The sequence below is a fragment of the Silurus meridionalis genome, chromosome 9, assembly GCF_014805685.1.
Source record: "Silurus meridionalis isolate SWU-2019-XX chromosome 9, ASM1480568v1, whole genome shotgun sequence".
Taxonomy (NCBI): Eukaryota; Metazoa; Chordata; class Actinopteri; order Siluriformes; family Siluridae; genus Silurus; species Silurus meridionalis.
Genome location: NC_060892.1, coordinates 8778204 through 8794758, shown reverse-complemented (window position 1 = coordinate 8794758; position 16555 = coordinate 8778204). Strand labels below are relative to the sequence as shown.

At 37.9% G+C, this 16555-nt stretch overlaps 2 protein-coding genes across 2 annotated transcripts; one reads left to right on the top strand and one right to left on the bottom strand.

Annotated features, from left to right (window-relative positions):
- Positions 1-954: 954 nt before the first annotated feature.
- On the bottom strand, positions 955-6435 carry mesd (mesoderm development LRP chaperone). The gene is made up of 3 exons (XM_046856885.1): positions 6227-6435; positions 2501-2733; positions 955-1593 (listed from the first exon to the last, which is right to left on the bottom strand). The coding sequence occupies exons 1-3, from the start codon at positions 6377-6379 to the stop codon at positions 1350-1352; spliced, it is 630 nt and encodes a 209-aa protein (XP_046712841.1). The 5' UTR covers positions 6380-6435; the 3' UTR covers positions 955-1349.
- Positions 6436-11383: 4948 nt separating this feature from the next.
- On the top strand, positions 11384-15019 carry tlnrd1 (talin rod domain containing 1). Its single transcript, XM_046858372.1, has one exon. It carries the CDS (start codon positions 13748-13750, stop codon positions 14813-14815), a length of 1068 nt encoding a protein of 355 aa, XP_046714328.1. The 5' UTR covers positions 11384-13747; the 3' UTR covers positions 14816-15019.
- The last annotated feature ends 1536 nt before the right edge of the window (positions 15020-16555 follow it).

Here is a 16555-nt window from a genome sequence, read left to right as displayed (position 1 = left end):
AGCTCCATATTTCATTTCGGGCTTCACTTCATTCCTGCATCGCAAAAAAGCATGTCATTGTTTGTCTTACACAACAGATAGATGAAAGAGATAATGCTGCAGCCTAGGCTCATTAGAGATTTTAAAAAAAAAAAAAAAAAAAAAAAAAAAAATGGAGGCCCATTTTATACAAACTCCTTTGTAGGTAGTGGCTTGGTTCCAGAGTTTGCCTTAAAAAAATACTGTTTAGCTTTAAGAAAGACAGATCCATACTGAAAGATTGTGTTCAGGAAAGATAATGGAAAAAAGAAAAGGGAATAAGTTCTAGTATGAAAAATGTAAAAGTGCAATTGGGTAACAAAGAAATACATGATATGGACAAGTATTGGGATACATGACTTTAACATCCATATGTGGTTCTTCCCTAAACTATACATTTGGAGGCATACCATTGGATGTTTGTAGCTACATACACATATACACACACAGAGACTGTTGCTGGTTGCTTGCCTAGGCCATTCAAGATCTTCCACTCCAACCCATGGAAACCATATCTTCATGGAGCTCATGCTATGCACATGAGAATATTTTATACTAGAACAGAAATGGGTTTCCCAGTTCAAGTGACAGGAAAAATGTATGCTACGGTCTCAAAGCTTTGTCCTTTAAAACATCACATCTGGATTGCTCATTAAGAATACATTTTGAAATATCAACGATTTCCAATATTGTTAACAGTGTGAATCGAGATAAGTGGGATGAAACAATACTAAATATGAATATATCAAAGATTTCCTGATAAGCATTAATAGAAATCTAAAAGATGACATAGATAAAATCTACAGGAAAACATTAAAAATTCTTATTCCATGAAAGATTTATATACCCCTAATAACTGGACATTGTAGCGGAAAGGAACTCCAGTACCGTTCACCTGCTTGAAAGTCTAAATAGACGACTTTGAGAAAGAAATACTTAAATATTTTTTACAAATTGGTTTTATTGTGATTCAAAATTCAATATGTTGAATTTAAGTGATTTCTAATAGAGAGATACAAGTAGAATTATGTGAAAACTTGAATGTTCTACTTCAGTGTTGTTCCACTAAACAACGAGGAACCAAAAAAACCAAACACTAACCCGATCGAGATTCTTTCTGAAGGATCTTAAAATGAGTACCTTCTGTAAGCAAATAATGATGTAGGAGCAGCTGCATGGTATCATTTATTTAACCATGTATAGAAATGAGGTGCTACGGATCTGACCACTCTTGACAGCTGGGCTCATTAGTTCTTCTCAAAGTGTAGTCACTGTTTTAGGCGTCATCCTGCCTTTGTTCTGCTCCACAAACCTTGTCGGTATCAGTGCAGTCATAGCTCCTGTTTGCTTTTATTTACTCGGTTGGCTGTGTTCTTGTCTTTCTTCTTCTTGGTCTCTTTTTGCTCTTTCTCCTTATTTGTCTTGTTGGCTTTGTTGGCTGCTTTCCCAGGAAACACCTGGCCCTCCACAGTCACGTCCTCACAGCGCTCCTGGAGGGTCAGGAAGTCTTTAATCTCCCACGCATAGCTGCCATCACGTAGCATGAAGATGACGCGGTTGGAGCCCACAACAAACCTAAAGGAACAGAAAGGGCGTTAAAACAGGAAGGAAAGCCGTTTTCATAGAGTATCATCGGATCAACGTTAACAGAATACAAAAGACCACAATTGCACAATGCCAACCATGTAAGATTTCTTTGTCATGGCTATAAGGCATGTGTTATTCTCTTTCAAGCCAGAAAGAGTGTTTTGCTTGTAGACCTCCATTGTCAACTAATATCTGTTAGTTAGTTTAGCACAAGATCAGAGTGACCTGTGTTTCAGGAGCTGCTACTCGGTTAAACCGAGCTGGATCAACATTAGTATGATTTAATTTGCTTTAAAAGGCCACACTGGATTTGTCGCTCGCTTTGCCTAAATGAGCCGTCAAAGCCTTGAGAATTCTAAGATGCCATCATAATCTAATAATTTAATTCTTATAAATCTGCGCGAATATACATTTCTCATCCCATTAACCGAACTGCTTTTGTGACAAATTAAAATGAAATTCTTATTATTTTTTAATTACTGAAGGTTTCAGGATATCAGGTTGGCAAAAAGGTTCCCAGTTTCCCAGTATTGTGAAATGTTACCTGTGTAGAAAAAAAAAAAAATCGGTCAGAGTTCTGAAAAACTGCTAAAAATTATATAAAAAAAAAAAAATCTAATTTTAACGAAAGGCAATAATATATACACCTCTGATTTAAGAAAGAAAAAGTTATAAATCTTGCTTTGGCTACAACCATCTGAAATGATGGTTATAGCCAAAACACAATATTAAATACAACCTGCATTAACAGCAAACTTTGGATTCAGGTTGTATTTAATATCAGTACATGACTAACATTTCTTTGTAATTTAGGTTAGAAATTCTTATTTATTCTCAGGCCCACATCTCAACCCTGGAGCACAAGGGTCACTCCAACTCATATGCAACACAGTACCTCTGAATATCATAGTTGGCGTTGAAGAGGCTGGACTGCCACAGGCTGGTGATCTCCTCGGTTTCCTTCTCCGTAGGGTTTCCAGACACGGTCGCAAACACCATCAAGGTCTTTCCCTTCTTAGACATCTTCAGGAGATCTTCAGGTTTGGAAGGGTCCACTTTAGAGAAGTCGATAGGAGGGGAGGGTCTTCGGTGCTCTGGCAAATCCTCCTCTTCAATGTCATCATCTTTCTGTGAAAATAAAGGCATGAGAGATTAGGGGAGGTGTAAAGCTGATACAATTTCTGTCCTGGACCATTTACAATACATTAAAATGAATCGTTCCTGAACTGGAGACTGCCTGATTTCCTCTACTTCTAGTTTGGATATTTTAATTCTTGAATACATTGTAAACCTTAATGCAAGGTTATTAGTTCAGTCTGGTTCATCAAAGCAGGAAAAGATTACTAGATTTTGCTACAGCCACTTGCACAGGTGCCTGTAATTAAGTATCAGTGGGTTTAAAACTAGTATGGTGTTAAATATTGGTTGCACAAGACACCACAAACAAGCTCCATCAAAGTTCTAGAGAATAAATGACTGTATATTGAAAGAAAAACTAAATTCTGCACTGTGTGACGATCATCAGCAATCCAAAAGCACTTTAAAATGTAACAAACTGGAAATGCAACATCTATTTTTTATGTGGTTAGGGGTTGTCTTCCTCAGCATAACATTTCTTTCCAAAACAAGAACTATCTGTGTGGCCCTTGCTTTACATTAAAGTGGTGAATCGATTGATCAATCTATTATTTTAGCATAAACAAACAAAATTGATCGTAAACCCCTGGTATGTAAATCTGCCTAAAAAAAATAAAGAAACATTAAACAAAGAAAAAACAAAGATGCCCCACTTGTAGTTCATGATATAATCCCTGATAGTTTTACATTATTTTTTGATCCTTAAATTATACTGGAATAAAACCTGATTATGACAAAGTAACAGAAATAACAATTCAATTACTGGTTTAAATAATGTTTGTGTTCTAGCTTTCAACAGGAGGAGTCTTGGGCTGTTTATTTATTTACACTATATAGATTAAAGTACTGGGACAGATTTTCCAGCCATATGTGGTTCTCCTCCAAACTATTAGCACAACGTTAGAGGCGCACAAATGTATAGGATCTCTTTGGATACAGTAATGTTACATTTTTCCTTTACTTGAACTAGGAGACCCAAACCAGTTCCAGCATGACAATGCCCATGTGCACAATGCCAGCTCAATGAACACATTTCTTGCATGGGTTGAAGTGAAAGATCTGGATTCGCCTGCTATAGAGTTCTGACCTCGTCTCTACTGAACACATTTGGGATAAACTGGAACACTGACTGCACCCCAGGGCTTCACACTCTACATCAATACCTGCCTTTATTAACTTCACTGATCACAATCTCCACAACTACATGCCAAAAATCAGTGGAACAACTTCCCAGAAGAGTTGATGGACTAAATGTGGAGTGGGTTGTTCAAATTACAGATACATACACATATTCACACACACTCAATATATGCAGTGAATTTTTTTGTTTATGGAGATGCTGCACTCACTAGGTGGTAAATATAACGAGGTTTTTTTTAGTTACTTTAACATTTTACTTGAACTCACTCACTCACTCACTCACCAACCTGAACTTTACACACTCTCACTGAACGGTACAACTTGAACTTTACACACTCTCACTACTCATCTCAATCCATTCCACCACAATTTATTTATCATTATTTATACTCAACCATATTACACTGTTTACATGTTTGCACCTCTTGACTGCTGCTACTGCTGTTTTTTGCACTGCATTGTGTTTGTTTAAATATACTCTCAGTTATAGTTTTTATAGTTCTCTTTGCACAGTACTGTATAATCAGAGTATACAGTAGGTTTACTGGTCGGCACTATCTTGTGTTATGTGTATTGTCTTGTGTTGTCTGTCTGTACTGTTGTCTGTCTGTTTGTACTGTCTGCACTGTCTGTTCTATTTGCACTAGGTTGCATTTGATGCACTTTTTGTAGCTTTGTGTTGTAGCTCTATGTTGTTTAGTGTAGCACCAGGGTTCTGGAGAAACGTTGTCTCGTTTTTACTGTGTACCACTGTGTATAATAGAAATGACAATAAAAGCCTCTTGACCTGACTTGAACATGGAGCACATTCCTGTTTTTTGCATTATGACACTTTAACTCTGGACTTGAACAGCACAGTGCCACTTTGTCTCACACCATACTGCACATGGACATTTTGAGGACAATCACTAAATCACTTTAATTTGTACTTCCAATACATGCCATACTCATTCATGTATATACATATATTTTCCACATTTTTTTCGTATAGTTTATACTTTTTTTTATTTATCCTTAATTCTATTCCTTTTTATGCTTAAATGTTGAACAGTCGTACAAAGCATTTCACTGTATGTCGTATGTCTCTGTATGAATGTGACAAATAAAATTTGACTTGATTTGACAACAGAGTCTGCACCTTTAGCCTGTATGCAATCACTCAACCGTAACTGTTTCTGGTGCATCATGGAAAGCTGACCAAGTCAGAATTATGTACACTGCAGTGTCAGACAGGAAAACACTACCCAGTTCATCAGTGAGTAACCCTTTCCTGTCATTGAAATAATCTACAGCAAGCAGTGTGTAAAAAAAAAAATTGTCAGAAAAAGAAAAAATATATATTACCACCCCCAATGGGCCTCACACCAGAATTGGGCAATAAATTCTCTCGCTCTCTCTCTCTCATGTGAACTCACATGGCACCCTTGCATTTCTGTCAAGATAATTGAAGAATATATGGAGTTAATTTTTTACCAAAATTGGCTGGGATTTCTTCAGTCAAAAGAGGGAAAAAAAAGAGAATTAATATTATTTTGACAATTTAAATAAACACCAAGAAAGTGATACATCAAATGCTTTACAAATAGCATTGATTGTGAAAAATCCACTGCAACGATCACAACGATCGGCTTCAAGCGAACAGTTATAATAATAATAATATTGCACACCGCTATATAGTGTATGACTTAAATCTGAAATGATAGAAATGCTGGTTTGTCCTTTTAAGCTTTCGGTGCTTAACGATTAATATTGATTGATATTTCATTGCATGTTTGAAAGGAAATAATGAGATCAATATAACACAAAGTAATCAGTAACCCAGAGCCTTAACCACTGGGCTTCCACTTCTCAGGCATCAAAAGCCATGCCACAGTCACTGAGATCACATTTTCCCTGGTTAATGTTTGGTGTGAAGGTTAACTAAGGGCTTGACCTGTCACGTGACTGGCTGGTTGAGGAAGCAGGGGGTCTGTGAACAGGCAGGTGAATGCATAGGCTTGATTTTTGACTTTTTGACAGACAGCGCGTGTTATAATTGTTTCTACTACTTCTAGTCTAATCAGCACGAGCGCTGTTCATGTTTCACAAGGTCTGGTTACAACAACTCTACTCACTACTTAGGCACACTATCTAGGACACATGGTCAGCTTCCTATTTTATACCCGCTTTATACCCGTGTAAAGGATCACTGCCTTCATTTGGATGCAGTGTGTAAACACTGGTGTATCAAGTTTACACAATGCAGCACACTTAATACTTACCAACACAAAGGGTTAAAACTGAACCTGGAACATGAACAGTGGTAACGCAAAGGGCTAATTCTGGAGAAATGTGCAGAAGTTACCTCCCACTGCTCCAGCAGCCTCGCCATATCCGCGTCATTGTAATCCCGAATGTCCTTCTTCTTTTTCGCTTTACTGTCCGAACAATGAACCGACAGGAGAAATAATGCAAAAAGCAGCACCGATACACATCTCCATCCGCTGGAAGACGCCATTTTCAACCTTGAACTTCGAGATTGGTCGAGATCGTTGGAGTTCGCTGATTGGTTTCGGTTTATTCAACGTCACATGTTCCGGAAAAGGGGTGTGGCGTCTTGCCACGTGACACACACACACACACACACACACACACACACACACACACACATATATATGTATATATACAGTACAGACCAAAAGTTTGGACACATCTTCTCATTCAAAGAGTTTTCTTTATTTTCATGACTATGAAAATTGTAGATTCACACTGAAGGCATCAAAACTATGAATTAACACATGTGGAATTATATATGGAATTATATACATAACAAAAAATTGTGAAACAACTGAAAAATGTCATATTCTAGGTTCTTTAAAGTAGCCACCTTTTGCTTTGATTACTGCTTTGCACACTCTTGGCATTCTCTTGATGAGCTTCAAGAGGTAGTCACCTGAAATGGTCTTCCAACAGTCTTGAAGGAGTTCCCCGAGAGATGCTTGGCACTTGTTGGCCCTTTTGCCTTCACTCTGCGGTCCAGCTCACCCCTAAACCATCTCGATTGGGTTCAGGTCCGGTGACTGTGGAGGCCAGGTCATCTGGCGCAGCACCCCATCACTCTCCTTCTTGGTCAAATAGCCCTTGATGCCTTCAGTGTGAGTCTACAATTTTCATAGTCATGAAAATAAAGAAAACTCTTTGAATGAGAAGGTGTGTCCAAACTTTTGGTCTGTACTGTGTGTGTGTATATATATATATATATATATATATATATATATATATATATATATATATATATATATATATATATTTTTTTTTTAATTCTATTTGTCATGTGATAAGATGACACACACACACACACACACACACACACACACACACACACACACACACACACACACACACACACACACACACACACACACTATATATATATATAAAACACTTTTTTTATTTACAACATAATTTCATTTTTGTTTGACATAATTTTAATGTCTTCAGTATGAATGTACAATGTTGAAAAACAACAGAAATAAAGTAGCATCATTGAATCCCTAGGAGGGTACTGTATTATAATAATAATAATTATTATTATTAATATTATTATTATTTTGCCCATATATAAGCAAACTGTATGTATACAAGATGTTATCTCAAAATTAACAGCCTTTTTGTGCTAATGTTGCTTTAATTCCATACTAAGTAACCTATTTATTTATTTTTTTGTCAATCATTGTTTTAACATCAAGCCATTATTAACCAGCTGCGATACCTGTTCTGTGTGAACATCAAAACTGTTGGCTAAATAGGCCTACACATTAACTGTGCTGATTTATTTTGGGCTGCTCTTTGACCCCTCCTTCCTTTTAGTGTCTCTCTGCACCAAAAGCATGTGAATTGTGAGGCTTGTTCAACAGAATCTGAACTGTTTCCTCTCAGGACACTCCACCCAAATGGCACTGCGCCCTGTGCAGCTGTACAACCCACCAAAGCAGAACGTGTGCTGTGCTTCTAACGGACCCTGCACAACTCAAGTGCTCATAATCCCATATTCTTTTAATTTCTGGATTAATTAAAAAGTCAAATACACCAATATTTAAAAACTCTACCTGTTAAGTTAAAAGTACCTTTTATTTTCCAGCAATTTAAATGAACAAATCTTATTGGTAAGAAAGTGTTGATTCATTTTCTGAAACAGCAACTCTGACAGCAGCTCCAGATGTTATTCAATTAACAGTAAATGTGCTTTATTTTATATAAATTTATATATATATATATATATATATATATATATATATATATATATATATATATATATATATATATATATATATATATATACAGTACAGACCAAAAGTTTGGACACACCTTCTCATTCAAAGAGTTTTCTTTATTTTCATGACTATGAAAATTGTAGAGTCACACTGAAGGCATCAAAACTATGAATTAACACATGTGGAATTATATACATAACAAAAAAGTGTGAAACAACTGAAAATATGTCATATTGTAGGTTCTTCAAATAGCCACCTTTTGCTTAGATTACTGCTTTGCACACTCTTGGCATTCTCTTGATGCCTACTTTGAAGAACCTACAATATGACATATTTTCAGTTCACTTTTTTGTTATGTATATAATCATAGTCATGAAAATAAAGAAAACTCTTTGAATGAGAAGGTGTGTCCAAACTTTTGGTCTGTACTGTACTGTACAGTATATATATATATATATATATATATATATATATATATATATATATATATATATATATATATAAAATTTTTCGCATATCTCAGCAATGTTAGAAAGCTGGGGTTGGAGCACAGAATCAGCCATGATAGAGCACAGAGGGTAAAGTGCATTGCTCAAGGGCCCAAAAGTGGCAGATAGTGGGGCTTAAACCCCTGACCTCCCGAGCAGTAACCCAGAGCCTTAACTACTGAGCTTCCACTCCCCACAGTGTGCATATTAAAAAAAAACACACATCTATTTCTATAGTAACAGCTCATTCACATGTACTTTAATGGAAGCTGCTGTATTGAATAATCTTCTACAAATGGTCTAACACATTAAACATAGCTATACGCTGATATACCAAGTAACGTATCATTTAGTGTGGCATGCTGCAAACACAACTTTGTGTTGCACGAATGTTGAACCATATTAAACACAGCTCTGGTTCTAATTGGGCCATATAACATCACCCTGTTTTTAATGCATTTCCTTTATCAGCACAATGATTTCATTCTTAATTAAAAATCTTCTACATTTTCAAATCAAATTCATTACTTAAAGTCAATGGCTTTTCTGCTGGTCTAAACACTATCAGAAACACTGACTTAAGTTTTTTATATAATTTTGTCCATGAACATGTATTAAATTATTGCCAATAGTCTATTATTTTCATTACATGAAGCAGGGTCTGTTTACTTTGGAATTTCTATCTAATTGGATTTTACCTGTCACATCATGTGTTGCCAGTTTCAAAGGAATCTGCTGTAAGGCCTTCAGAATTCAGCGCTGCGGGAAAATGAAGCTGATGCTTCACCCAATCCCAATCTATCTAATTTATATAAGTCATGTAAACACTGTATATCCTGCACTTGCTGCTATTGCACTTCTGGTTAGACCTAAACTGCATTTCGTTGCCTTGTACTTGTACATGTGTAATGACAATAAAGTTGAATCTAATCTGAATCTAATCTAATTTCAAGATGGAGTCACTGAGGACATCTAGCAGGCATGAAATAACATTTTCACATCCTTTGAATAGATGGTCAGAAATTGCACTAATCTCAAGTTCAAATATATTTGTGTGGATTCAATAGCTGTTTTTTTTTTTTTTTTAATTCCAAAATGGCTAACAGAGGAGAAGAAACTTATTTGGTCATAAATATACTTACAAGGACATTTACAAGACGGACTTTTTAAGAAAAGCTAGATATCGTGAGGAAAGGGCAACCAGAAAAGTTCAAAACAGTCTTTTTCGTTAACTATTTATACTTTTGCGTTTTCTTACCTGTAGAATTTGCACAAAAACCCACAATTTGCCTTCATTTTAGATTCCCAAGAAAACAGAAAAAACGCACAGAAATGCACAAAAAAACCTTGGTCATTTTATAAGGTTAACATTGATAATTCTGTTAGAGATGTAATAGAAGTAATAAGAGAATAATAGGAGACTAATGGAATTGGGTATTGAGTTTCTTGCTTTAGTAATGTTAAGTCAAGTCAGATCAAGTCAAGTCAAGTCAAGTTTATTTCTATAGCGCTTTTCACAACAGACATTGTCTCAAAGCAGCTTTACAGAAATCAACAGTCAAGGTGAAAGATGTGTATTTATCCCTGATGAGCAGCCGTGGCGACTGTGGCAAGGAAAAACTCCCTTAGATGTTATGAGGAAGAAACCTTGAGAGGAACCAGACTCAAAAGGGGAACCCATCCTCATTTGGGTGACATCAAGAGTGTGATCATTAATCTTTCAACAATACAGAACACTGGAGAGTGAGAACTAACATGAGCACTGGAGTGTGTGATTATAAGTTATGTTCTTTCTACAGTCTTATACAGTCTATATGGTTATAAATCTAGGAGCTACTGAGCAACTCGTAAAATAGCTCAACATAATGGCATTCATTTTTGCTGTATGAGAAACCTGTCTGTGATGAAGCGCTGCTATACTGTGTTTCTGTATAATATTGATGGTTTCTATAGCTGAGTGCCACCACTGAAGGCCTAGTGCAGGGGTCACCAACCTTTTTGAAACTGAGAGCTACTTCTTGGGTACCGATTAATGTGAAGGGCTACCTGTTTGATACACAGTTTTCAGTTTGATCTGAAATAACAAATTTGCTCAATTGAACTTTTATTATATGTTATTTTTAATAATTAATGATATTCATCTATGTGAAGACACTGATCATGTTAATGATTTCTCATAATAATTATCAACAATCATTTAACAAAGTAGGAAACAGCTATTTTTAGAAAAGGCCAGCGGGCTACTCATGTGGTCCTTGCGGCCTACCTGGTGGCCACGGGCACCATGTTGGTGACCCCTGGCTTAGTGATTATCTGATCAAGTCAACACAGAGGTGTATAGAATGTATTGAATGCCATATGTTTTGGTTACAAGTTACTTTCTTTTATTTCGAGTTAATTGTTTGTTTACAAATATAATTATCGCATGAAGTGAATAAAGATCTCGTTAAAACTTTGATTATAATGTGTAATCTGAATAATCCGTGTTTTACTTTCATATCTGATTGGTTCCATGTTTGAATTTTTAGCAACGAGGAAACAAAGTGACGCTTTCTCCCACCCGCTTTCTCTCTTAGCCCCTCCCCCTTGAATTGAATTGGCTATTCAAAGGTCCAGAAAATGCATTTTTGTCCAATGAAAAGTGGCCAAATGCATTACGTCACATTCCATCAGCCTCCGATTTCACGTCCCACTAACAAATCTAGTGGTTTTAACATCGGGTTGGTTTTTTTCTTTTGCAGCGGTAGGCACGGTACGAGTTTCTTTAAAACGCGAGGTTATGGCTGAAATACGCACAGACGCCTATTAATAATAATTTAAAATAAAATACTATTAATTATACTAGCAATAAACTAGGAAAACACTTTAAATATTGTAATGAACAGTAAAGTCGTCTTTCCGTTGTCTGTGACATGAAATAAACGTTTACAGCAGCTCAATGAAATTTAATATATTGCTAAAAAATATTTTTTCGTATCATTTAGACTTTCTGGACTTTTTTTCAGTGTGTTGCAATTGTCTTTCTTTTTTTTTGACGTGGAACATCGATCGAGTCAAATTCAGCGCAGGCGTGTACTGGAAACATACATTTTTTTATCGCGCTAAAGGCTAGGCTAAAACGAAAACTAACGCTGAAGTATGAGCGGCTGTGGGTGAAGCGTAACACAGCGGCAGGTTTCGGCTTGAACTGCTCGCGTGTTTTCTCGGGGAGAAATCAGGGGAGACCCTCAAGCCTGAAGAAGTGGATGAGAGAGAAAGAGAAAGGGAAGCTGGAGGAGCCGGAGAAACGGGCAGCACGTTTGGGGTGTAGTTGAGCCTGTACGCCGGTAGTCGGGGCCTCGGGAAACTGGTGGCTTTGGTGTGGAAATGAACCAAGTTTACAAACAAGACGCATTTCACATCATCCGGTTCCAGTGAAAAGTTGCTCATTTGACTATAGTTATTGGATTATTTTCTTACTGTTATTTATTTCTTTTTTTTCCTATTGGGAATAATGGACGCTTGTACAGAAGAAGGGGAAGAAAACCATTGCAGGTTTGAACGCAGCTCGAGCTCGCGCGCCGTGTTGCTGTTTCCCAACTGAAGCGCAGCCGCACCCTCTGGCGAATCAGCCAACAAGCTAACGGCATTGATATTTACCCAAAAACTGGTCTCCCCCCTCAAAAAAAAAAAACCCTAGAGCTTCATACATGTTTATTTTTTTCTTCTGATAAAGAGACGCATTCACTTTTCGAAGCGAACCGGCTGCTATTCCTCAACGCCTTGTTTCCCATTTGAAGTAAAGCCGCACCCTCTGGTTGCTTCCTCATACAGAAGAAGAGACCCCACACACATACACATGAAGCTGGAATAAACCTCTCCTAGAACACCACTGACTGATCTAAAAACTACTCAATAAAGTGGATTTTTGCTATTGAATGAGATGGAAAGCTGCGGTGGATGGTTGGTTTGCCTGATGGTGTGCTGTGGATCCCATGCTTCTTGCTGAGGAAGGTGTATGGGAACTAGACAGTAATGCTGAAGGAACCCAGGCTTCAGAACGAACCGACCATCGCCACCGGGTGCCGAGCCAAAAGGAAGAGGTTAAAAGTTGTGAGAAGTCAAAGCGTGGTCTTTACTGAGGTCCAAACCAGTGCTTTATTATCTTTTTTTTATTTTGGAGACTTTTATAAAGTAGGCATTGTGGGATGATGATGCGTGGAGTGGAGGAGCGTCGGAGAAAGCGTGATTCGGACTGCTGCTGCGATCCAGCCATGACCCTCAGAGGCACTTTGCAGCGGAGGATCGAACTTAGAAATGGCTCATCTGGTTTTAGTCATTCAGTGGATTTTGTTTGGCCTCCCGCAACCACGAGAAGGGCAAGAACCTTGAAATGCTTGTCTGCTTGACATGAATTAGGAAAAAACGAAAGAAAAAAACCAAACGAACAAACAGAAACTGACAACCGGGGCAGTCGATTCTTCACACTTTTTTAGACTTTGAATCAGTATAGGAAGTGAATTTCATGGTTGAGGTGTTTTGGTGGGATTTGGAGGTCTAGAATCGGCTGGCACTTTGACTCGAGTTGATCTTTTGTATGGCACTGCAGCAAGTGTATGGTTATTATTTTTTCTGTGTGTATGTGTGTATATGTGTGTTGGATAAGAAACCACCTGTGAATCTATATTTCATGAACCCACGATGTGATTTTTGTATCAAATGCACAATTAGGGGTCCAATGACATAAATTTTAAGGAGTCATGATATTGAAGGGATTTAAAATGTAGCCTTGATTTGTTTTTTTTTCGACCTCATTCAGCCACTTTGTTTTAAACATCACACGTACGCCAGGACACACTTTTCCTGCGTGAAGTTACATTATCCTGTTTTTTTTTTTTCTTTTTCTTTTGATTTCGCAAATGTTTACTAAAATTCAGTAAGCGAGCAGTCGATATCGGTGTATTTTCTGAAGGACAACACTTTTTTTGGCCAGTTTCTCAGAGAAGGTGTGTAATTATTATTGTTATTTGTTTGTTTTTGAAGACATTGTCATTCTAAGTTATGAGATTGTACTGTGGAATGTGTGGTGTAATCTATATTTTCTACAAAAAAGAAAATCCAGAATATTAGCTTGACCACCATACTATGGCTAGTAGTGGCTCGGGAAAGTCAGACAGCGAGGTTCCAGCGTCCAGCATCCCGAGTGGCAGCGTGCAGCAGCGGAAAAGACTCACGTCTGTTTGCGACACATGCAAAAGCAAGATGCAGCTGGTGGCGGATTTGCTTCTGCTGTCCAGTGAGACGAGGCCGGTGATGACTGGGGAAGGCACGCCGGTGGCAGAGACTTTCGAGAAGTGTCGAGATACAGTGATTGCTCGGACGAAGGAGTTGTCCATCATCACTCATGACATTCAGAGCCAGCTAAACATGGGGAAGTTTACAGAGGTTGGGGAGCGGTTAGTCGAAATGGGCAATCTAGTGGTGTCTCTAACGGAGTTTTCGGCTCACGCCGCGTACCTGGCGGCCGTGGAGGCACCGGGTTCGCACGTCGCCGTTCCTGGATTGGTGGATCGTTACAAAGTGACACGATGCCGCCATGAGGTGGATCAAACTTGTGCTGTCCTACGCATAACCCCCCTTTCTGATTTAACTCCCCAACTCCTCTTGGAAGTTTCCCAAAATATCCGGAGGAACCTGACCACTCTCACAGAGGCTTCGTCTCTGGCCAGTGAGAAATCCAAGGACAGGTTTGCCAAAGAGCAGTTCAAAGCCAGTGTAAAGTGCATGAGCACGAGTGCGACAGCGCTTCTCGCCTGCGTCAAGGAAGTGAAGACGAACCCAAGCGAGCTGACGCGCAATCGATGTGTGCTTTTCAGCGGCCCGCTGGTTCAGACCGTCAACGCACTGGTGGGATTCGCCACTGAGCCGCAGTTCCTGGGCAAACCCGCTAACGTTAGCGCTGATGGTAAAACGGTGCAGACGGCTGTTCTGGGTGGTGCAATGAGTGTAGTTTCAGCCTGTGTCCTGCTCACACAAGGTCTTCGAGATGTATCCCAGCATGCCGAGAACAGCTCCCAGATGCCCACGTACCGCGAAAGATTGCGGCAGTCAGCTTGCGCTGTCTCTGATGGATGCACATTGCTCTCACAGGCGCTCAGGGAACGATCTTCGCCCAGGACTTTACCACCGGTCAACTCGCATTCTGTGAATTAAAACAAAGCCTGCCTTTTTTTTTTTTCTTTCTTTTTTCTTTTCTCAACTTACCAAAGAGACTAATATGCTTTAACCTCGTGTTGTGTGATCCTATTGAGTGAATGTAGTGAATTTGTACTATTTTGTCTGTCCAACTATTCTGATGCAACCAAGGTGGCAGTGTTTTTTTTGCACTGGATGTAATAAAAACATAGCCGAAACTGACATCACAACATATTTCTAACTTGTGTTCACTCACTGGTAGCCGCACATGTTGTGGTGATTCTGTATGTCGGACTGGAAATTTTTTTAAATGAAAAGAAAACTAATGGAAAGTTTACCTCAGTTTTAGTGCCTGGGAGCAGCAGACAGAGTGACGGTTGTAGACAGACGTGTAGATGGACGTCATTTAGAAACGCAGTGAGCGCGGGATGTGTGTTTCTCGCTTTGTATTTCGACTTGTGAATCTTTTGGATGGATTGAAGCTGCTGTGAGTGTGTGCCATAGGTTTTACACTATTTACCAGAATTACAATAGCATTTTATTGGGTTTTATTTTTGTTTTGTTTTTTTTTTTTTTTCTGGATCATGCATGTACTGGAGTATTTATTTCAACTTATTAAAAAGTTGGTTCTCATACGAAGGCTGTTAGATGTCTGTTATTTCATCTGCACTCTGAGAGGAGGGCATATTAATGACTCCTAATCATTCTATGATTGAGGAAATGAAATCAATCGATCTTCAGAATGTCACTGTCGATAATGAGTGTACAGTTTGACCCCCCGGTAAGGCTCAAGCCCACTGACACGTGAAATCAATGAGGAAACAAATACTTTTGCAGCTGAACTACAAAAGAGCATGTGTGAGTGTGTGTGACGTACATGTTCTTACGTATCTCTTCTCTTTTCATTAGAAAATAATGTAATGGAGGCTTGTTTGATGGTTTGGAAATACTAAAAAATTGTGAATTATGAAAATGTAATGCTTAGAAACATTTTGTACAATTGTATGTCAGCAACTTTGAAGTAACAGTTTGGGAAATAACCACATATGGCTGGAAAAGACAGATGTCTCAATACTATTGTTCATATAGTCTATCTTTCTACAACAATCATGCATTTTTGTTGCATATATTTCACACTCAAATTCATATCAAGCACATTTTTATAGTACACAAAGATAACCCAAGTAAATACAGTTTTTAAATAATCATTTCATTTATTAAGGGAAAAAGTGGTACCTGGCCCTATGTGAAAAAGTAATTGACAAAATTAGTTAAAATAACAGGTTTCTATTATTGTGCTCATTTTAATACCTGATGGTTTCTGTACTGAAAGCTTATAAGGGACTTGTATGACGGATCCGACACATCTCCGGCTAATAATAAATTAATTAATAATGTTTTATTCATGACAATGAATGAAAACCGTAACATTTTTAATATGGTGAATATTTCTTTAATGGGGTGTTTTTTTTTCAAATTCTTCAAAGGAATGCACAGTTTTATTGCTTTGAAATAGTTTGGAATGAAGAAAGGAATAAAACATTTAGGGACATGCCGTTCTAGGAAAATAATTCCACCACAATCAATGTTGTCCTTCAGGAGAGAGACAAGAGTCTGAGGGAATGATCAAATTAATTTGATAACAGAAGCGATATTACCGTACAATTATTTTAATAAGATGGATTCAAATGATGATTTTTTTTCATTGGTTGTTCAAAATGTGTTATTCTGCTTTATAAGCTCCATTTCCATGCATTC